The 15,796-nt window shown below is 37.4% G+C and overlaps 1 protein-coding gene across 5 annotated transcripts in view; it reads left to right on the forward strand.

Annotated features, from left to right (window-relative positions):
* Positions 1-15,796, forward strand: part of UTRN (utrophin) — a 341,969-nt gene that overhangs the window by 117,479 nt on the left and 208,694 nt on the right. For 4 of the 5 annotated variants that reach the window (XM_041423524.1, XM_041423522.1, XM_041423526.1 and 1 more), the window contains 9 exons: positions 56-211; positions 1,558-1,728; positions 3,527-3,706; positions 5,327-5,455; positions 5,598-5,768; positions 6,295-6,444; positions 7,560-7,697; positions 8,515-8,667; positions 15,151-15,342. In XM_041423524.1, coding sequence (XP_041279458.1) covers positions 56-211; positions 1,558-1,728; positions 3,527-3,706; positions 5,327-5,455; positions 5,598-5,768; positions 6,295-6,444; positions 7,560-7,697; positions 8,515-8,667; positions 15,151-15,342 — 1,440 coding nt within the window. The remainder of the gene's footprint in view (positions 1-55; positions 212-1,557; positions 1,729-3,526; positions 3,707-5,326; positions 5,456-5,597; positions 5,769-6,294; positions 6,445-7,559; positions 7,698-8,514; positions 8,668-15,150; positions 15,343-15,796) is intronic. The other variant, XM_041423525.1, reaches the window with a different exon arrangement.

Genomic DNA, 15,796 nt, shown 5'->3' on the forward strand with positions numbered 1-15,796 from the left:
AGTCAGAAAACCTGACCTACAAATTGATCACCAATATACATATTTATGCCTTTAGAAACTCTATAAGACCCTCAGTGAGGTGAAATTGGAAGTTGAAACTGTCATCAAGACAGGAAGGCAAATTGTACAGAAACAACAGACGGATAATCCTAAAGGGATGGATGAACAACTGACAGCACTGAAATTTCTTTACAATGACTTGGGGGCACAGGTAAGAAAAATAAATAAATGTATGAATATTTGTCTGCATGTCATTTCTCTTCTTTGCTGTTAGATGGTGTTTTAAGTTTGATTCTAAAGCTGATAGTATGTAGGCTAGTTGCTGCATCCAGGAGCAATCAGTTGAAAGATTGAATGTTACACACACTGCCCTGGAGGAGAGGTAGCCTTGAAGAAAGGAAGGCTCACAGAGTTTTGATTGCCCTGGCAAAGCTGACCAACCACTCATTCAAGTCCTTTAAGATAATTGATGGTGAGATTGTCATGTGAGAAATGTAAGTCAACCTGAGGTTTTTTTAGGTGTCATGATGGTTTTGAATTGTAGTCCATCTAAATAGTTGCTCTCAGTGTGAAATAGAAAATGCAGGCAAACCTGTATTTCTCATGAACTGCATTAAATATTGCATAGTTTTCTTGTTAGTTGAATGTTTACTTGTCCAAGAAGAGTGTTTAAAAATGGTTAAACCCTTACTGGGCAGGTAGGAGACTCTACCTAAATTAAGATGGAATCCCAAGTGGATTTATGTTCAGTGATCCATGAATTAAGCTGGGGGTAAAGATTACAGTGTTGGAATATCTGGGAATAGGTCCTAGGAAATATTTTGCAGTTAAGAATTTGAAAATATCCAGGAAGCTGTGGATTCTAGAAGGCACATAGGCAAGAGATTAGGAAAATGTAGAAAGGCAGAGTTACTTGCAGTATAATGTTACAATTTTTCTTTCTCAGTAGAGAACAGAGCACAATTTTTTGAAGTGTCAGCTGATTCTGACTATGATGCTTGGAGTTCTTCTCAAGTCTGTGTTTAAATCTTACCAGACTAATTGTGTAACTGGTGTGAAATGCAAATTATTTTACTGCGACAACCATCACATTTCATGTTTATTTTACTGATATGTTTTTAATGGCAGACTAGATTTTCAGTGAAATTTTTCTTTACAATTTTCTTCTGGGAAATTACTAGGAGGAATTGAATTTTACCTGTGTGGGTGACTAGATTCTACAGTCCTTTGATTTTCAGCTAAAGGATCAAAATAAAGTGATAAACATCAGTTTGGTGATTGCTAGCTATAAATAAATTGGTATGCAGGTTTCTTTATCTCCTTTACATGTATCTCAATTTAAAATTATTTGTATATATTCTCTGTTGTATAGTAAGATACAAACTTTCCTTTTAGGGTTCTTCCTTAAAGCAAGACAGTTTTAAGATACAAGGATTTTATATATTTAGGTGGATATTTTAACTGGCTAGCACTTTCACATTTGCTATATTTTAAAATGTAATTTTTTTTTTTTTTAACATATTTTTTTTTTTTTTTTTTTTTTTTTTTTTTTTTTAGGTGACAGAAGGAAAACAAGACCTGGAAAGAGCAACTCAGCTGGCACGCAAGATGAGGAAGGAGTCTGCCTCTCTGTCAGAGTGGCTGGCTACCACTGAAGCTGACCTTGTGCAGAAGTCTACTTCAGAGAGCTTGCTTTCTGATCTAGATTCAGAAATTGCCTGGGCCAAAGTAAGCATGCCTACTAAGTATTGGTAGAAAAAATTTCTGACATTATGGCAATACTATGTAGAAGTGGCTGTGAATTTAAATCCCTGTAACTTCTTAAATCTCCCGCATCCTGAAATTTTAGTAGAGTCAGTAGTTCGTGTTCAGTACCTTACTGAGTCTGAGTTTCATCTCTGGCATTTTGCATCAACCTTAAATGCCAGTGAAATATTTAATATATTACTACATACTTGGTACTAATGGGTATTCAAGAATTACTGTATCTCTTACAATTTCACAATTATATTATTCTTAAAATTATCAGCAAATATAATTCTGGACTGGATCAAATATTTTACTAGTAGAGCAAACTGAAAGTGCATTGAATGAAAAGTGCATTCAATGAAAAATTGAGTTTGTAACTTTTCATTGAAACAGCTTTGTCTTCAAAATTGTGACTTAGCAAAATAAGAGGTTACTGTAATTCCTTATTTTCTTTCATGTACAAATTGAAGCTTTTAATTGAAACAGGCAAATGTGTTAGTTTCTTCAGGGTAGTTACATTTTCTCACACTGTAGAAATTTGGATATTACTAGGAGTTAGCAGCAAGTGTCAGTTATACAATTCAGCTGTACTGACCTTTCCAGTTTTTGTTTTCTGTCACCTTTTACTTCTGGAATGGGTCGGTCTGCAGTCTTGAAACTGGAAAGCTCACCGAATTGCAAACTCGTCTAATGTAACCTGTTCTCAGGCATTTCAATCAGGATTAGCAATTATTAGTACTAGGATTTTGCTGTGGCAGTATCCCCCAGATTCCTCTCCAAACTTGAGTCATTATTGGAAGCATACCATACATTTGTAAGCCATGCAAATAACGACTCTCGTGCTGCACCACCAGGAGGACAAGTCCTATATGTTGCATACAAAGTTGTCCTTTCTGTTTTCAAGTTTTCTAGAGGCAATTTTAAAATGTAGTAACTTGAGTATTTGTTCCTGTTTCTATGATAATAATTTATGATAAAATAATAAGTTACTTAATATATAGTATGTTCAAGGAGCTGCAGACGCTGGCTGTGATTAAGTGTATTCTTCACCACACTGTACACTGACATCAAAGAACTTTCTAAGTAGGCAGATATCATCAATAAGGATTGGTAATCTTGTATGGCAAGAGATGACATATTGCTTAATTTGCATGTCAGCATTCATACTTTCAAAAAAGGTGTGGTTTTTTAGATAAAAAAACTATTTAAAAGCAAAGATGACTTGGAAAAAAGGGTAGAGCTAAAGATACTTATATTTAAATTTCTGTATTATGTAGCCACTGAATTGAACGTCTGCAGTAATGAGTTGTGATAGTTCTCAAAAAATATTTAGTGTTGGCCTACCAGGTTTCTCTTTGTTGCCAACTGTAAAAGTACTTTAATAGGAAGAGATGCAGAGGATTCCAGAGTGTCTCTTGGAATTTGCATTTTATGCTTTACATTGCAGAAAAAAGCCTTTTAAAAACGGATTTGCAATGTAGTGTGATGTATTTGCATTACCTACATAATGAAAAGAAACGGTGAAGATGATCTAAGATAACAAACCAAAAGAGTCCCTAAGTTGTTCAGGACACTTACATGCATTGTGCTCTCACTCTTTCTTAAAAAATGAGATCACTATCTACGGAGAGTGACTGTAAACAGAAGGCAATTGCACTTGGTATAATTCTTTCCACAAGTGAAGTTCATCTACAACATATTTGTTTCCTGTGGAGGTAAAGATTTGCCTCCCTTGTGTTTGGGAGCAGTGCACTTTTAATGGCTGAACTTGTTTCAGAATGTGCTGAGAGAGCTGGAGAGGAGGAAGGCTGATCTGAAGAGCATCACAGAAAGTTGCACTGCACTCCAGTCTCTGGTGGAAGGGAGTGAGACTGTCCTGGAGGAGAAGCTGTGTGTCCTCAATGCTGGCTGGAGCAGAGTTCGAACCTGGACCGAGGACTGGTGTGACACCTTGTTGGTAAGTTGCATGCATGAGAAATATTCAGGGTAGCTCTCCTTCCACCTCTTAGGAGCAGTTGGGGTTTTCACTTGTCTCACCTTAGTGTAAACCTTAGTGTAAAGTGCAGCTTCCATGTTGCGTCATGGACTTAAAAGAATGTGGAATGGATATATGTTTATGCTGTAGATGGAGAGGTAAGCATGAGGAAGATGGAAAACTGGGCTCCTGCATGTGCTGCTCTTTATTCAGCCTGAATATTCAGCCTCTGTGCCAGCTCCAACATGAACAGTGGGTTTGTGTTGATAGATTTCCTTGAGATCTGAATGTTGGCTATTTAATGTACAATGGATAACTTCGTAGTGGTGTTCAGAAAAGCACTCGTGACTCTGTCAGCCTATTGCTCTTTTGGACAGACCATAACAGCAAGTGTTCGAGTATGGCAACAGCATCTCTTTGGCTGATTAAATGAAAGCCCAAACATATTATACACCTAAAGCTGCTAATTAAGCTAAATGGACATGAAACAGTCTGCAACTGATACTAGTATGAGACTGATGCTTTTATATAAATAAGATAGTTTGGTGTTTAGCTGGTTATTACAATCAACTCGTATCAGGGACCTGTGAAGGTGGGAGTTGTGGGAACTTCACTGTATACATGGATGGTGAGCCCTGTGCCTCCTGTCCAGTGCCTGTTGAAGGTGATAGTGTAGTTTTGTAATCCAATTCCATGTTAGGAGTAGTCAGGTAGTTTACCTTTATGTGTAAATGCTGTAAGGATTATCCACAACTCAATGCTTCTAGATTATGTTCATATCTGGTTACAAGTATTGTCTATGCTCTCTATATCAACATCAAGAAATGTATAGCTCCATGTAGCAAAAGAACAATTTAACCTTATAAAGCACAATCATAGACCTTCTCTCTTTTCTCTCCTCCCTTTGTTTTGTTATTCTAAATGAGCACATCTTATCTACCTTTTTGTTTTGGTGAAAGGCTTAAACAGATTATTACTTCCCTAAATCTGATACACAGAATAACATTACATCTGTCTGGGGCACCTAATGTTACAATATCTGACTGCACACCTAATTAAGAGGTCTACAATTTTGTTACTTTTCTTAAGACGAAGGAATATTTTAATGCAATCAGTAAACTAACAAAATTTGATTGCTGTAATTTGTAAATTCGACATAATCCTTTCCAACTAAAAAAAACCCGAACAACCACACACAGTGGATGCTTGTACCTAGTATCTGAGCTAGTGCTGATAGAAAAAATTGTGGAGTTTTTGGTTGTTGTAATACATTGTCTATCTTTAATTGGACAAACTACCTCAGCTACTACTATTTCCCTTTCTGTTAGTTAGAAATTAGATTATCCAAGGGTCTAGAATGAAAATTGAGTTTTTGTAAATACTGTTGAAGATCAAAAGTATGGTCTAATTTTCAGTGTCTCATTCCAAAGTGTGTCCATAACACTATTTTTTCAATCTCATTTCTACTCATAAGATTTTGGCACGATTGATTTATTTGATGTTTTTTTTTAGTTTGTGGGGTTTTTTGTTGTTGTCATGGGAATTTTTTTGTTGGATTTTTACAAGTTTCTCATGTTCATAAATTTTTTCATCTTTTTCCAGAATCATCAGGGCCAGCTGGAAATTTTTGATGAAAATGTTGCCCACATAAGTACTTGGTTGTATCAGGCTGAAGCCTTACTGGATGAAATTGAGAAGAAATCAGCTAGCCAAAAGGAGGAAACTGTGAAGGTAGGAAATGTTGAGTGATCTGTCAAAATATTACCAGTCAACTCATGGATTCTGAATGATGTCAGATTTGTTTCCTGTTTATTTTTAGATGTCTTTCTCCTTGCCTAGGAGATGACCAGTTTCATTTTGTTTCACTTCTTAGCGTTTAACATCTGAGCTAGATGATGTCAGTCTCCGAGTGGATAACATCCGTGACCAGGCTGTCATCTTAATGAACGGTCGGGGCGTGTCGTGCCGGGAACTTGTTGAACCCAAACTGGCAGAACTCAATCGTAATTTTGAGAAGGTCTCTCAGCACATCAAAAGTGCCAAGGTGAGGATGAATGAGCCCTGGAACTTGCTTGGGAGGTCAAGAAGATGGCAACTGGCTGTAGTGGATAGGTCATTGTTTATTAGAGCAGCACTTTGTTGCTTTTGAGTTCTCTTTTAAGTGTAGGTATTTGTATGTGAAAAATAGACTGATTTTTAGACCAGCTGCTTTTTTTACCTGAGTAGCAGGTGATGACTTGTGTTCCATGGGAAAACTTACAAACAACTGTTCAGAAAATTGGGTATATTGCTGTACATATTTGTGAGCAACAAAACAATACCATAAGCTAATGTGGTGTGAGATGTTTCATTTATTTTGAGAACAAAATACTCAGATTGAAGTTTAAATGTAGAAACTTGGTAATAACTACCAAGTGTGTTCAAGCTATCTCTCAGATCATATAACTCAAATTTTTGATTTATACTGGTATCTAATAGTCCTGAAGACTGATATACCTGTTCATGGGGGATTGTATGGGACAGCTCAGACTAAATGTTCAGCTTGACCAAGGTTTTATTTTGCTTTGCAGATGCTTGTTGGACAAGAACGACTTCCTGCCATGTCAGAGCCCCGTGAAGCTAGAATGACTTTTCTAGACCTGGACAAATTTGAGAGTGACATACAGAATATGTTAAAAGTTGTGGAAAAGCATCTGGAGTTGAATGGGGAAGACGAAAAGGTTTGTGAGCAATGTAAAAAATAATTAAATAAATAATGCCCTATTTTGTCCCCATGTTCCATTGCTCCAGACTTTAAGGGGGAATTCTGATGAAATGTCTTCAAGTTAAGGGTAGAAAAGGAAGGGAACTATTAGATTGTTGGATACCCTGCACAATTTTCCAATACTTTTCCCATAGCTATTGCCTCTTGGCTGCTGGGCTGAGCGTAACTAATCATACTTGAGTTGGTATTTTCATCACAATTTTACAGCATACAAGTAGTGAACTGTGATTTTTGTTTATCTATCTTCTGTCTCCTACTCCAAGTAGCTCTTTGTAAGAAATCCCTCCTGTATTTCAATGATGTTTGAATGAGGTTCAAATTTAAACTGGTATGATAAAATGAATCACAGTGCATAGGCCAGGTCAGAGGATGTTTGAGGTAAGGTGCAAGTAAGAGTCTTGTCATGTGGCTCTATCATGGAAGTCCAAATAAAAGCTTTGAACAAAATTTATTTTCTAGATTCTTATCTAGACTCTGCTATTCACCCATATAAAAGTGCCATAGTTTTGTTAGCATCTTGTCCACTATGGCCTTGTTGCCTACAAAATCAGGTAAATTCCTGTCAGGCCACTCTATCTGCCTTCTTTTTAAGCAGCTCAGATACTCTAAACTGAGCTGGAAAGCTGGATATAAGTCTATGGAAAATGCCATATATATTAGAGAACACAAATTTAAATGATTTCTGTAGAAGGGCCTATTGTTATAGAACATAGCCTTCCTTTTATACTATTTTTATATTTATTGAATTTTTATTTTTGTGCTGTTCTGCTCTGAGCTTACTTATTTTTGTCAAGGAATGTCTAGAATAGAAATGGAGCTGAAGTCATAATACCCTAGTGATGTGAATGCATACTGGTGGCTCATTAAATTTCTTTCAGTACATCTCTTTATGAAGTTTATGGAAAGTTGGATTTTATGATTTGGTAGTTTTTGAGGAGAATCTCTGCTTGAATTTGTTTGGCTCCCATTTGGACTATAAGGCAAAAGTTTGGTACAATTGCTGTTAATATCTGAGCAGCTAATATTTCTAAAATTAATTTCTGTAGATAATAGAGATTTGTGTAATTTTAGCTGGATCAAGAAAGAGCTCAGATTGAAGAGGTTTTACAGAGAGGAGGGCAGTTTCTCCAGCAGCCTATGGAGGAGCATAGGAGAGAGAAGATCCGCCTACAGTTGTTGCTTCTGCAGAAAAAGTACAACAGCTTGCAGGTAAGGTTATGGTAGTTACTACAGTTCATTTATCAATTTTCCCTTTGGTATCCCACTTACAACCTGTAATCCATATTTTATAACTTATGACTCTTTCAGCATATGCAATTCTCTGGGAAAAGTTAAATGTATGTGCACACAGTCTGAGTCTCTGAATCTTTGCAATTCCAAAATATGAATTTTCCCACTTGTAGGTTTTGGAGGAGCGGTTTTGATTTTTCAAGTCCTTTTCACAGCTTCACAGAGGGCCACCCTGTGTATCAAACCATATAGATGGGTGCATTGAGTTAGGTATTTGCTTCACCTGTCTTTGCTGGCCCTTGAACAGAGGTTTATCTCCACCACCAGGCTGTGTGAGGAGTGACTGCATATACACATGTACATAAACATGCCAACCTCTCAGCATAAGCCCTTTCTGTGACTGAGCCTGCTCCCAAATTCCTCTTCCTTGCTATAGAGGGTATTAGTAGTGTCTGCAACATGCTGTGGTGCTTGCATACACATGCTGTTTTAAAAATGGGTTTGTCTAGAACAAAGATGCTCCTTTTAGCTCACCTGTTTGAATCATGCCAGAGTTGGCAAGCTGAGGTGTAGTTCAAAGGTGCAGGGCAAGACTGTCAGGCAGGCTTTGATTACATGTCTATGCAGATAAAGAGAATATAGCTATTACAAAAATAAATTAGTAGTAGTGCATATTTTGGAATTTGCTCCTTCTAATGAATCCCTCAAGTGTTTTTGTTTTTCAAATAAATAAGACCTGTTCTCTTCACTGCTTCCCTCTTTTTACACCATATTTTCCTAATGCACTGGATTGTAGGAGTGCAGGTCATTTCAAAGGAGGCAGGCGGTGGAACTCTCTCCAGTATTTTCCCAGTATAAGAAGGAACATGATAGTCTAATGAAGTGGCTGAATGAGGCTGAGGACCGTCTGTCAGGGCTGCAAGGTGTGGAGGATGAACAAAAACTACAGGTAAATGAGGCTTCTGTTTTTTAGAACAAACAGTTAATGGTATGTATGAACTTTGGAGATTCATACACTAGAGTTTAATCTAGTCTAGTGATCTTCTTTGGACACCTCTGTGGAAAGAAGTGTTTCAAAATGATAGCATTCATTTTTTGTTAGGAAGTTATCAACATATGCTAGCTTGGGATTTCTACATGGTCATCATAGGTCCAAAAGATCTCATCCTTCAGACACTAATCTTAGACTGATCTGGGCAGTGGGCCTGATTCAGAGAAGTTTGTCTTGCCAGTCTTGATCCATGAGGATTACACTTAACCCTTTTTAGTAACTCTTAACTCAAACAGCCAGATTTATTATCAATTTGGTGTAGGTAATGTAAAAGCCTTGTTTGAGGTTTAAATCCAGTGCCTCTGCATCCTGTGGTCAGGGTATTGTAACTACTCTGCTGTCTTTTCCTGCCTCAAGTGCTTCGAGAGGGAAAACTGCACTTGTGTAATGGATATTACTGTACGCAATGTTTATTAATAAAACACACAAAGGTTGAAGTATTTCTAATAATTTGTGCGTGGGTCTTGACAAACATCTTTGCAACTGATATGATGTCACGGTCTGATAAAATTTATCAGAAAGTTGTATGTCTTAATTGTTGAGGACACAGAGTTTTTTTGATTGCTTTTGTTGTGGCTTTGTGGATATTTTTTTGTTGGTGTTTTTAAAATCTCTTTTATTTCTCCTCTCCATACTTAAAAACACTTGTTTTTGTGGTAATTACATTAATATTTTAGGCAATAACAGTGAAGAACCTTGTGAAGCAGTAAGTAATGTCTTGAACAAGCTTGAGGGCTGGGTCATCTGTCAAGGACTTTTAAATTTCTTTATATAAGGGTTCATAATTGACATCTATCAACCTTTTTGACTGCTTTGTAACTTTTTAACCCAGAACCAATAAACTCGGAAGCATGGGTAACACGCGCTGTCTCCCTGTGAGGCTCTCACCATAAAATCATGACATGGTACTCTTTGTTCACAGCTGTGTGCTGTGTGGCTTCAGCTGCAGGTGATAGATGTCTGCTGTCCTTTGTCACACAGTACATTCGGTACCAACTTTTAGATCATCTTTTGATGGTCTTTTAGATCATCATTTCACATTATAAAGTTCCCATGAAGAGCTGGGCAGCAAAGAGGGCCAGGGTCTGTAGAAGAGTGACGTCTGACTGCTCTGTTGGGTCTCCAGCAATCTCTTCTGGTGGCATAAGCCTGGGGACCTGACTGATGCCATGGAATTCTTTTGAAGGGAATGGGGATCCATGTGTATTTAAAGTCAAACAACATTATTCAGTTTTTCTGTTTGACCACCAGATGCATTGAATGAATAAATTACTGGGCAAATGGAAAAATGGTGCACCTGCATGGCTCTTTGCTAATGGGGGCAGGCCAGTCATGCCTTAGATGGGTTCTCCTTGTCACTCTTGATAACACTACAGCTTGACTGAGCTTCTCTAAGGAAGATACTTTGTTTCCTGTAAAGCCCATTTCTTAAAGGGATGTACTGCAGCTAATCTCTGCTACTGCTAGATCCATTCCTGGATAGGTGAATCTGGTTCCTGAGTGCAGAATTTCATGTCAATATGGATTACCGTAGCAATTACAATAGGCTGTTGATGGAGAAACATTCTCCTTGCTCAGGTCAACTAGACTGTCAGAAAAGGACCACAGAAGTTTTCATTACTGATATGAAACTTGGAAATTCCAACTGCTGCTTTTGCTTTGTGTGCCTGTGGATTTCTGATATTTGAGTGCTAAGGCAGCTTGTCTCAAGTGGCTTTGTTTTACTTTTATGGCTTGTACTTTCACTGGCTCTACTACTCAGTCTTGAACACTGAAAATGGTGTGAGACCATAACATTGCTAAAGGGAGAAATAGTCTCCCCAAATATCATTATTTTAGATAATCACTGTTGCTCCAGAATTTTCTTGGAGCCACCAGACTTGAAAATTGCAGTGCTTGTTGCTCATTGTAGCCTGGGACTGAGAAGCACTGAATGAATTCTTGGCCTGCTGGGTTGCAGGTGGCTTAAGCGCTCACCTTGATGTAAGGAAGCTGCAGTGAGCAGAGCAAAACAAACTGCTGTTTGATGTCAGCAAAACAGGGAGAGAAAGGAAGATTTCAGCTGCTGAGCTTGGGAGTAGACTTCAATTGAGCTTTTATGAAATACATTATTTATGCTTTTGTAAGCAAGTGTGGAGGAGAGGACTTATTTATGGTGCCTGAAGGTCATATCTATATATTGATTTGCTGGAAGTAGCTGGATCATAAATATTCCTCATCATTTATGCTTCTAGGGATTATGGAGTTAAAATATCTTTGAAATGTTGGTAACCCTTCTGCATCGTAGGTACTTTTGAGTAAGGCTTGTTTTGCCACAGATCCATTAGCAAGAAAAGCCTGTACTGGAAATCTGCATCTCCTAGAGGTCCTTTTCTAGCAGTGCTTTAGTATTAATTTAAATTGGACTGCTGTGCCTTTGTTCAAAATGAGAGAAAGGCAAGATTTAAATCTTAAATTGCAGAGGTAATTAATTGCCTAAATTCCTGAGAGATTTGTCTAGGTTTTAGAAAGTTGTTTTGAATGAAAATAGTAATTTTGCAGATGGAAAATATTGGTAATTTTGCAACTGCAGTGAATATGCAATTGCAAGAACAGTGCATTTTTTTTCCTATAAAATGAAGCAGACATTGTCTTGAATGCTCTTGAAGTATTATTTCTGTAATAAAGAAAATGTATTTGTTTTTCTAGTATACTTTTTATAGGAAAGGTTCTGGATTACTTAAATATGTTTGCTGATTGCTTTAATTAAATAGACATGAGCTTTGGGAAACCTTTTTTTAGAAAACTGGCTCTGAAATATCTTGCGATTTAAAAACTGGTTTATATAGTTAAACATCCAAGGAGGTAAATGATTTAATTTTATGTCAATGTCTATCGCAGTAGTTTCCGAAATCCACTTGGAAGCAAGTCAGAAAATCTTATTGAGTCAAATCATTGGTAGATTTTGTTTCAAAATATATTTAAGTGTAAAAGGGGAGACGGAAAAACAATTCTGAAACTGAATTCTGAATTGCAGGTTAAACTGTATGCTGAGTATAGGAGGAAATAAATTTTTATTTGACCTCCAAGTTAAAAGCATTTTTAGCTATTCTTGTTGAGTGGCCTTATTTATAGAATGTTCAGTAATAACCAAGTATTCTCTTTATTCCTCCAATCCTTTCTTTTTGCTAATATTTAAAGAGAGCAAATTTATTAATTTGCATTATCAACACTGAAATTAAAGTAGAAAAGGACTATTAAGTTGTCCAGTCAGATTTTCTCTTAAATAACCACAGATTGACTTTTGTGTATGCTCTAAGAAAAGTTGTGGGAGGACTGAAGCACTGCTCCTGTAAAGACAGACAGAGGTCTTTTAACCTGGAGAAGGGAGAGCTCTGGGGAAATTCTTATAGCAGCCTCCTAGTACCTACAGGAAAGCTGGAGGGGACTTTTTACAAAGGCATGGAGGAATAAAACAAGGGGCAATGGATTTAATCTTTTAAAGGGTAGGTTTAGATTAGACATTAGGAAGAAATTCTTCACTGTGTTGGTGATGAGGCACAGGAACAGGTTCCCCAGAGAAGCTGTGGATTCTGTATCCCTGGAAGTGTTGCAGTGTGGGTTTGATGAGGCTTTGTGCAACCTGATGTAGTGGAAGTTGTCCCTGCCCATGGCAGAGGGCTTGTAATGAGATGATCTTTAAGGTCCCTTTCCAACCTAAACCATTCTGATTATGTGAAATGGTTGCTTACCTGTCTTTTTTTTCTTTTTTTTCTTTTCTTTTCTTTTTTTTCTTTTTGGTTCTTTTTTTTTAGGGTTTTTTTTTTGTTTTTTTTTTTTAGGGTTTTTTTTTTGTTTTTTTTTTTTAGGGTTTTTTTTTTGTTTTTTTTTTTTAGGGTTTTTTTTTTGTTTTTTTTTTTTAGGGTTTTTTTTTAGTTTTTTTTTTCATTAATTAAAAAAACCCAGAGCCAAGCAACCAAAACCAACTTCTGTGTAATTTAGGTATTTATCAGGTAACTGTGAGAGAGTTGCATAAAACTCCACTTCTATTTTTTAGCATATTATGCTGCATTATAGAAGCTTCCAGTCTGCAGTGCAAGGTAGAGAACAGCTGAACAATTAAAACTCTCCTGTACTGAAGCACTAATGTGTTTATAGCACTTACATATGTTCACCTTTAAGAGTGAGGGTAGTGAGAGGAGGAAGCGTCATCTCAGTGATATGAGGCAGCTGGAGGAGATTAGCAAGGAGATATACTCTGGAGCAGCAGCATTAGGAAGAATTCACTGCTTAGCAGAAGAGAGTAATTTGGCCCAGGATGATGTTACTGGGAAAGCAGAAACTTTCAGAACATTTCAATGCACAAGTACAGAACGAGTTTGCTGCATGCCAACACGTGCTGTTTTAAATCTTGTGCAAGATTTTTCTAATGAGAGACAAAGCAGTGTGTGGGGAGTGGAAACATAGTAAAGCCCAGTGACTGATTCATGTGGGTGAAGTCTTGATTCTGAAGTCTTGTCACCTGTGTGAGAATGGGACTTCTGGAATGATTGGGAGCTACAGAAAACACCTTGGGAAGATGTTGCAGATGGCTGTGCTGTAGAAGGCATCCTGGTGTTTTTTCATACCTTGACATGTTTCATATTGTTAGGGAAAACATTGAGTTGCACAGACTGATTTCTTAGGAACTGGGGCCCTCTCCTTCCACAGGAAACCGTACCACTGTCTAAGCCTTTGGCTTTTGCTCTGAATTTCATTGATGGAAGCTGATAAAATATATGCAGAGCCTCAAGAAAATGCATTTGGGGAGCATCAGGGACCAAGATGCTGAGTTTGTAGCTAAAGCTTATGGAGTAAGCCTTATTTTTAACTGTGGTGCTTGCTTGCTGTACTGAATCAAAAGCAGTACTGAGTAGTTTGTGATGCTTTTCTGTAATTCTTGTTTTTGGTAGACTTGCGCTGCTATGCCCTTGCATCCTGTTTCTTTGGTATGCAATGAATGACTAAGAGCAAATTGTATCTGTTGGTAAAGGTCTTGTGGAAGCAAAGCCGTGTCCCCAGTTTTAGAACAGGATGACTGTCTACTTCACAAACAAAACAACCCAAACCAACACAAAACAAAGAAAATCCTTAGGAATATTTAGTGTGTGTGAAGTCCTGAATTGTGAATATGTGGACATATATTTTCTGCTGCAGTCCTTGCTTCATTTGCACTACATGTGCTGGTTATGTTATGTTCCTATTAATTTGAGTGATGTATTTGAAATTCTCAGAAACATGTGAAGAAGAAAGATACAGACAGGTGTTTGCAAGCCACTTGGTTAGTGGGACTTTAATATTTTATTTGTTGTCAGCTGTGCTAGAGATTTTCATGTGTGCACCCAGCCTAGACAAATTGCAAAGTAAAATTCACCAGCTGAAATTGCTATGATCATACATTTATTCTTCACTCTTTAGAGTGTTCTTAGCTGTTAGTAAATCCCACTGTCCTGTGCCTCTGTCTTGCTTGACTCACTCACCAAGTGCAACATGGTGATTTAAAGTTGCTTGAGTTCTTCAATATTTGGAAATGAGCTTTCTTTTATTTGATAATTTGAAAGAACTAGGCTGTTTTCAGAGATGGTAACAGAATCCTGTTTGACAAGAAACATTTTCTGCTGAAAATGTTTTTCGTCAGTCTGCTTCACCTGCATCTGCTAATTTTTTGCCAGGCATGGCAGACAGATAGTTTCCTGTAGCAATCTTCCCATGGTTTCAGATCCAGCCCACTATTAGTGACCCAAGAAAAAGCTGCATGAAATGACTGTTGTTACTCTCTTATCTGCTAACATGGTACTTGACTAGATAGCCAGTCTTGCAGCCAGAGCAGAAAACAATTTCCAGGCTCTGGAGGAGTTACTGTCTTTTATTGCTGCAAAATATTGGAGTACTGGCGGGGCACTAATTTATTTTTTAAAATTGTTAGAAAATGTGAGTGGGAATGCATATTGAAAACAATATGGATGGGAAATAAGTGTTTCAGTGAATTGGTGTGTTGGTGATGAAGGAAGCAGAGTGGATTGTGACACTAGATACAGGCTCAATCAAGAAGTGTTATTTCAGAAAATGGTAAGGATCAAGTTAAGAGAAACAGTGTTACCCTTCCCATTGCTTGGAGTTTTAATCAAGAATAATACAGAGTCATTTTGAGGCATGATATAAACTGTTTTCTAACTTTTAAAATAAATAAGCTGTTCTGTGCAGGACCTGCAGCTTTCTGAATTCATGTAATCTTGCTAGAAAGTCCTTTGTTTTCTTTACTAAGGTAGAAAAGTAATTATTCTGAATATAGTTTATTGATTTAGGATTTTTTCATAAAATTGATTGTTGCTTGAATGATAAAATGAATTTTCATGTTTTCAGGCAATCCCTGTCCAGCAGAGGTTAAAAGGCCAATTTGCTACAGGAGTTAGGACCTTGCCTTTTTCAGCTGAGTACTTGGTTGAAATCAACAAAGTTTTGCTGGCCATGGCTGATGTTGAACTGCTGCTGAATGCACCAGAGCTGAATACTGGCATCTATGAGGATTTTTCAGCTCAGGAAGATGCACTGAAGGTACTGGCTAAGCATTATATTCAGAGTGGAGAAGGGACCAGCAGAAGAAAGGCCACCACCTTAACAACTCTATTACTACATTTATGGTTTTGCTTGGTATATACAGGATCAATATGCACTGAAAACTAAGAAATGACAGTTCTGTTAGCTAATTTTTTTTCTATGCATAATCTGGATACAAAGTGTAGCAGCATGAAAACTTAATTGTCAGCCAGTGGATTTACCTGTGTGATGTATAGTGAGGAAATTGTTGAGGACTTTGCCTTTTTCAAAAGGAGATGAAGAAATTATGCTTGAAAATACTGAATCCTGCTGTCAAATATGAGCTGAGTATGGAGAAGTCTGGGCCTTGGTTAATTCTTAGCATATAAAAGAGTGTGAAACAGATTCCCTTAGAAAACATCCATTGGAGTTGGGAATTACACATGGCATGGTGCAGGGTAGGTGTACCTCT

This window comes from Onychostruthus taczanowskii, unplaced genomic scaffold (assembly GCF_017590055.1).
Source record: "Onychostruthus taczanowskii isolate IOZ18803 unplaced genomic scaffold, ASM1759005v1 scaffold78, whole genome shotgun sequence".
Classification (NCBI taxonomy): Eukaryota; Metazoa; Chordata; class Aves; order Passeriformes; family Passeridae; genus Onychostruthus; species Onychostruthus taczanowskii.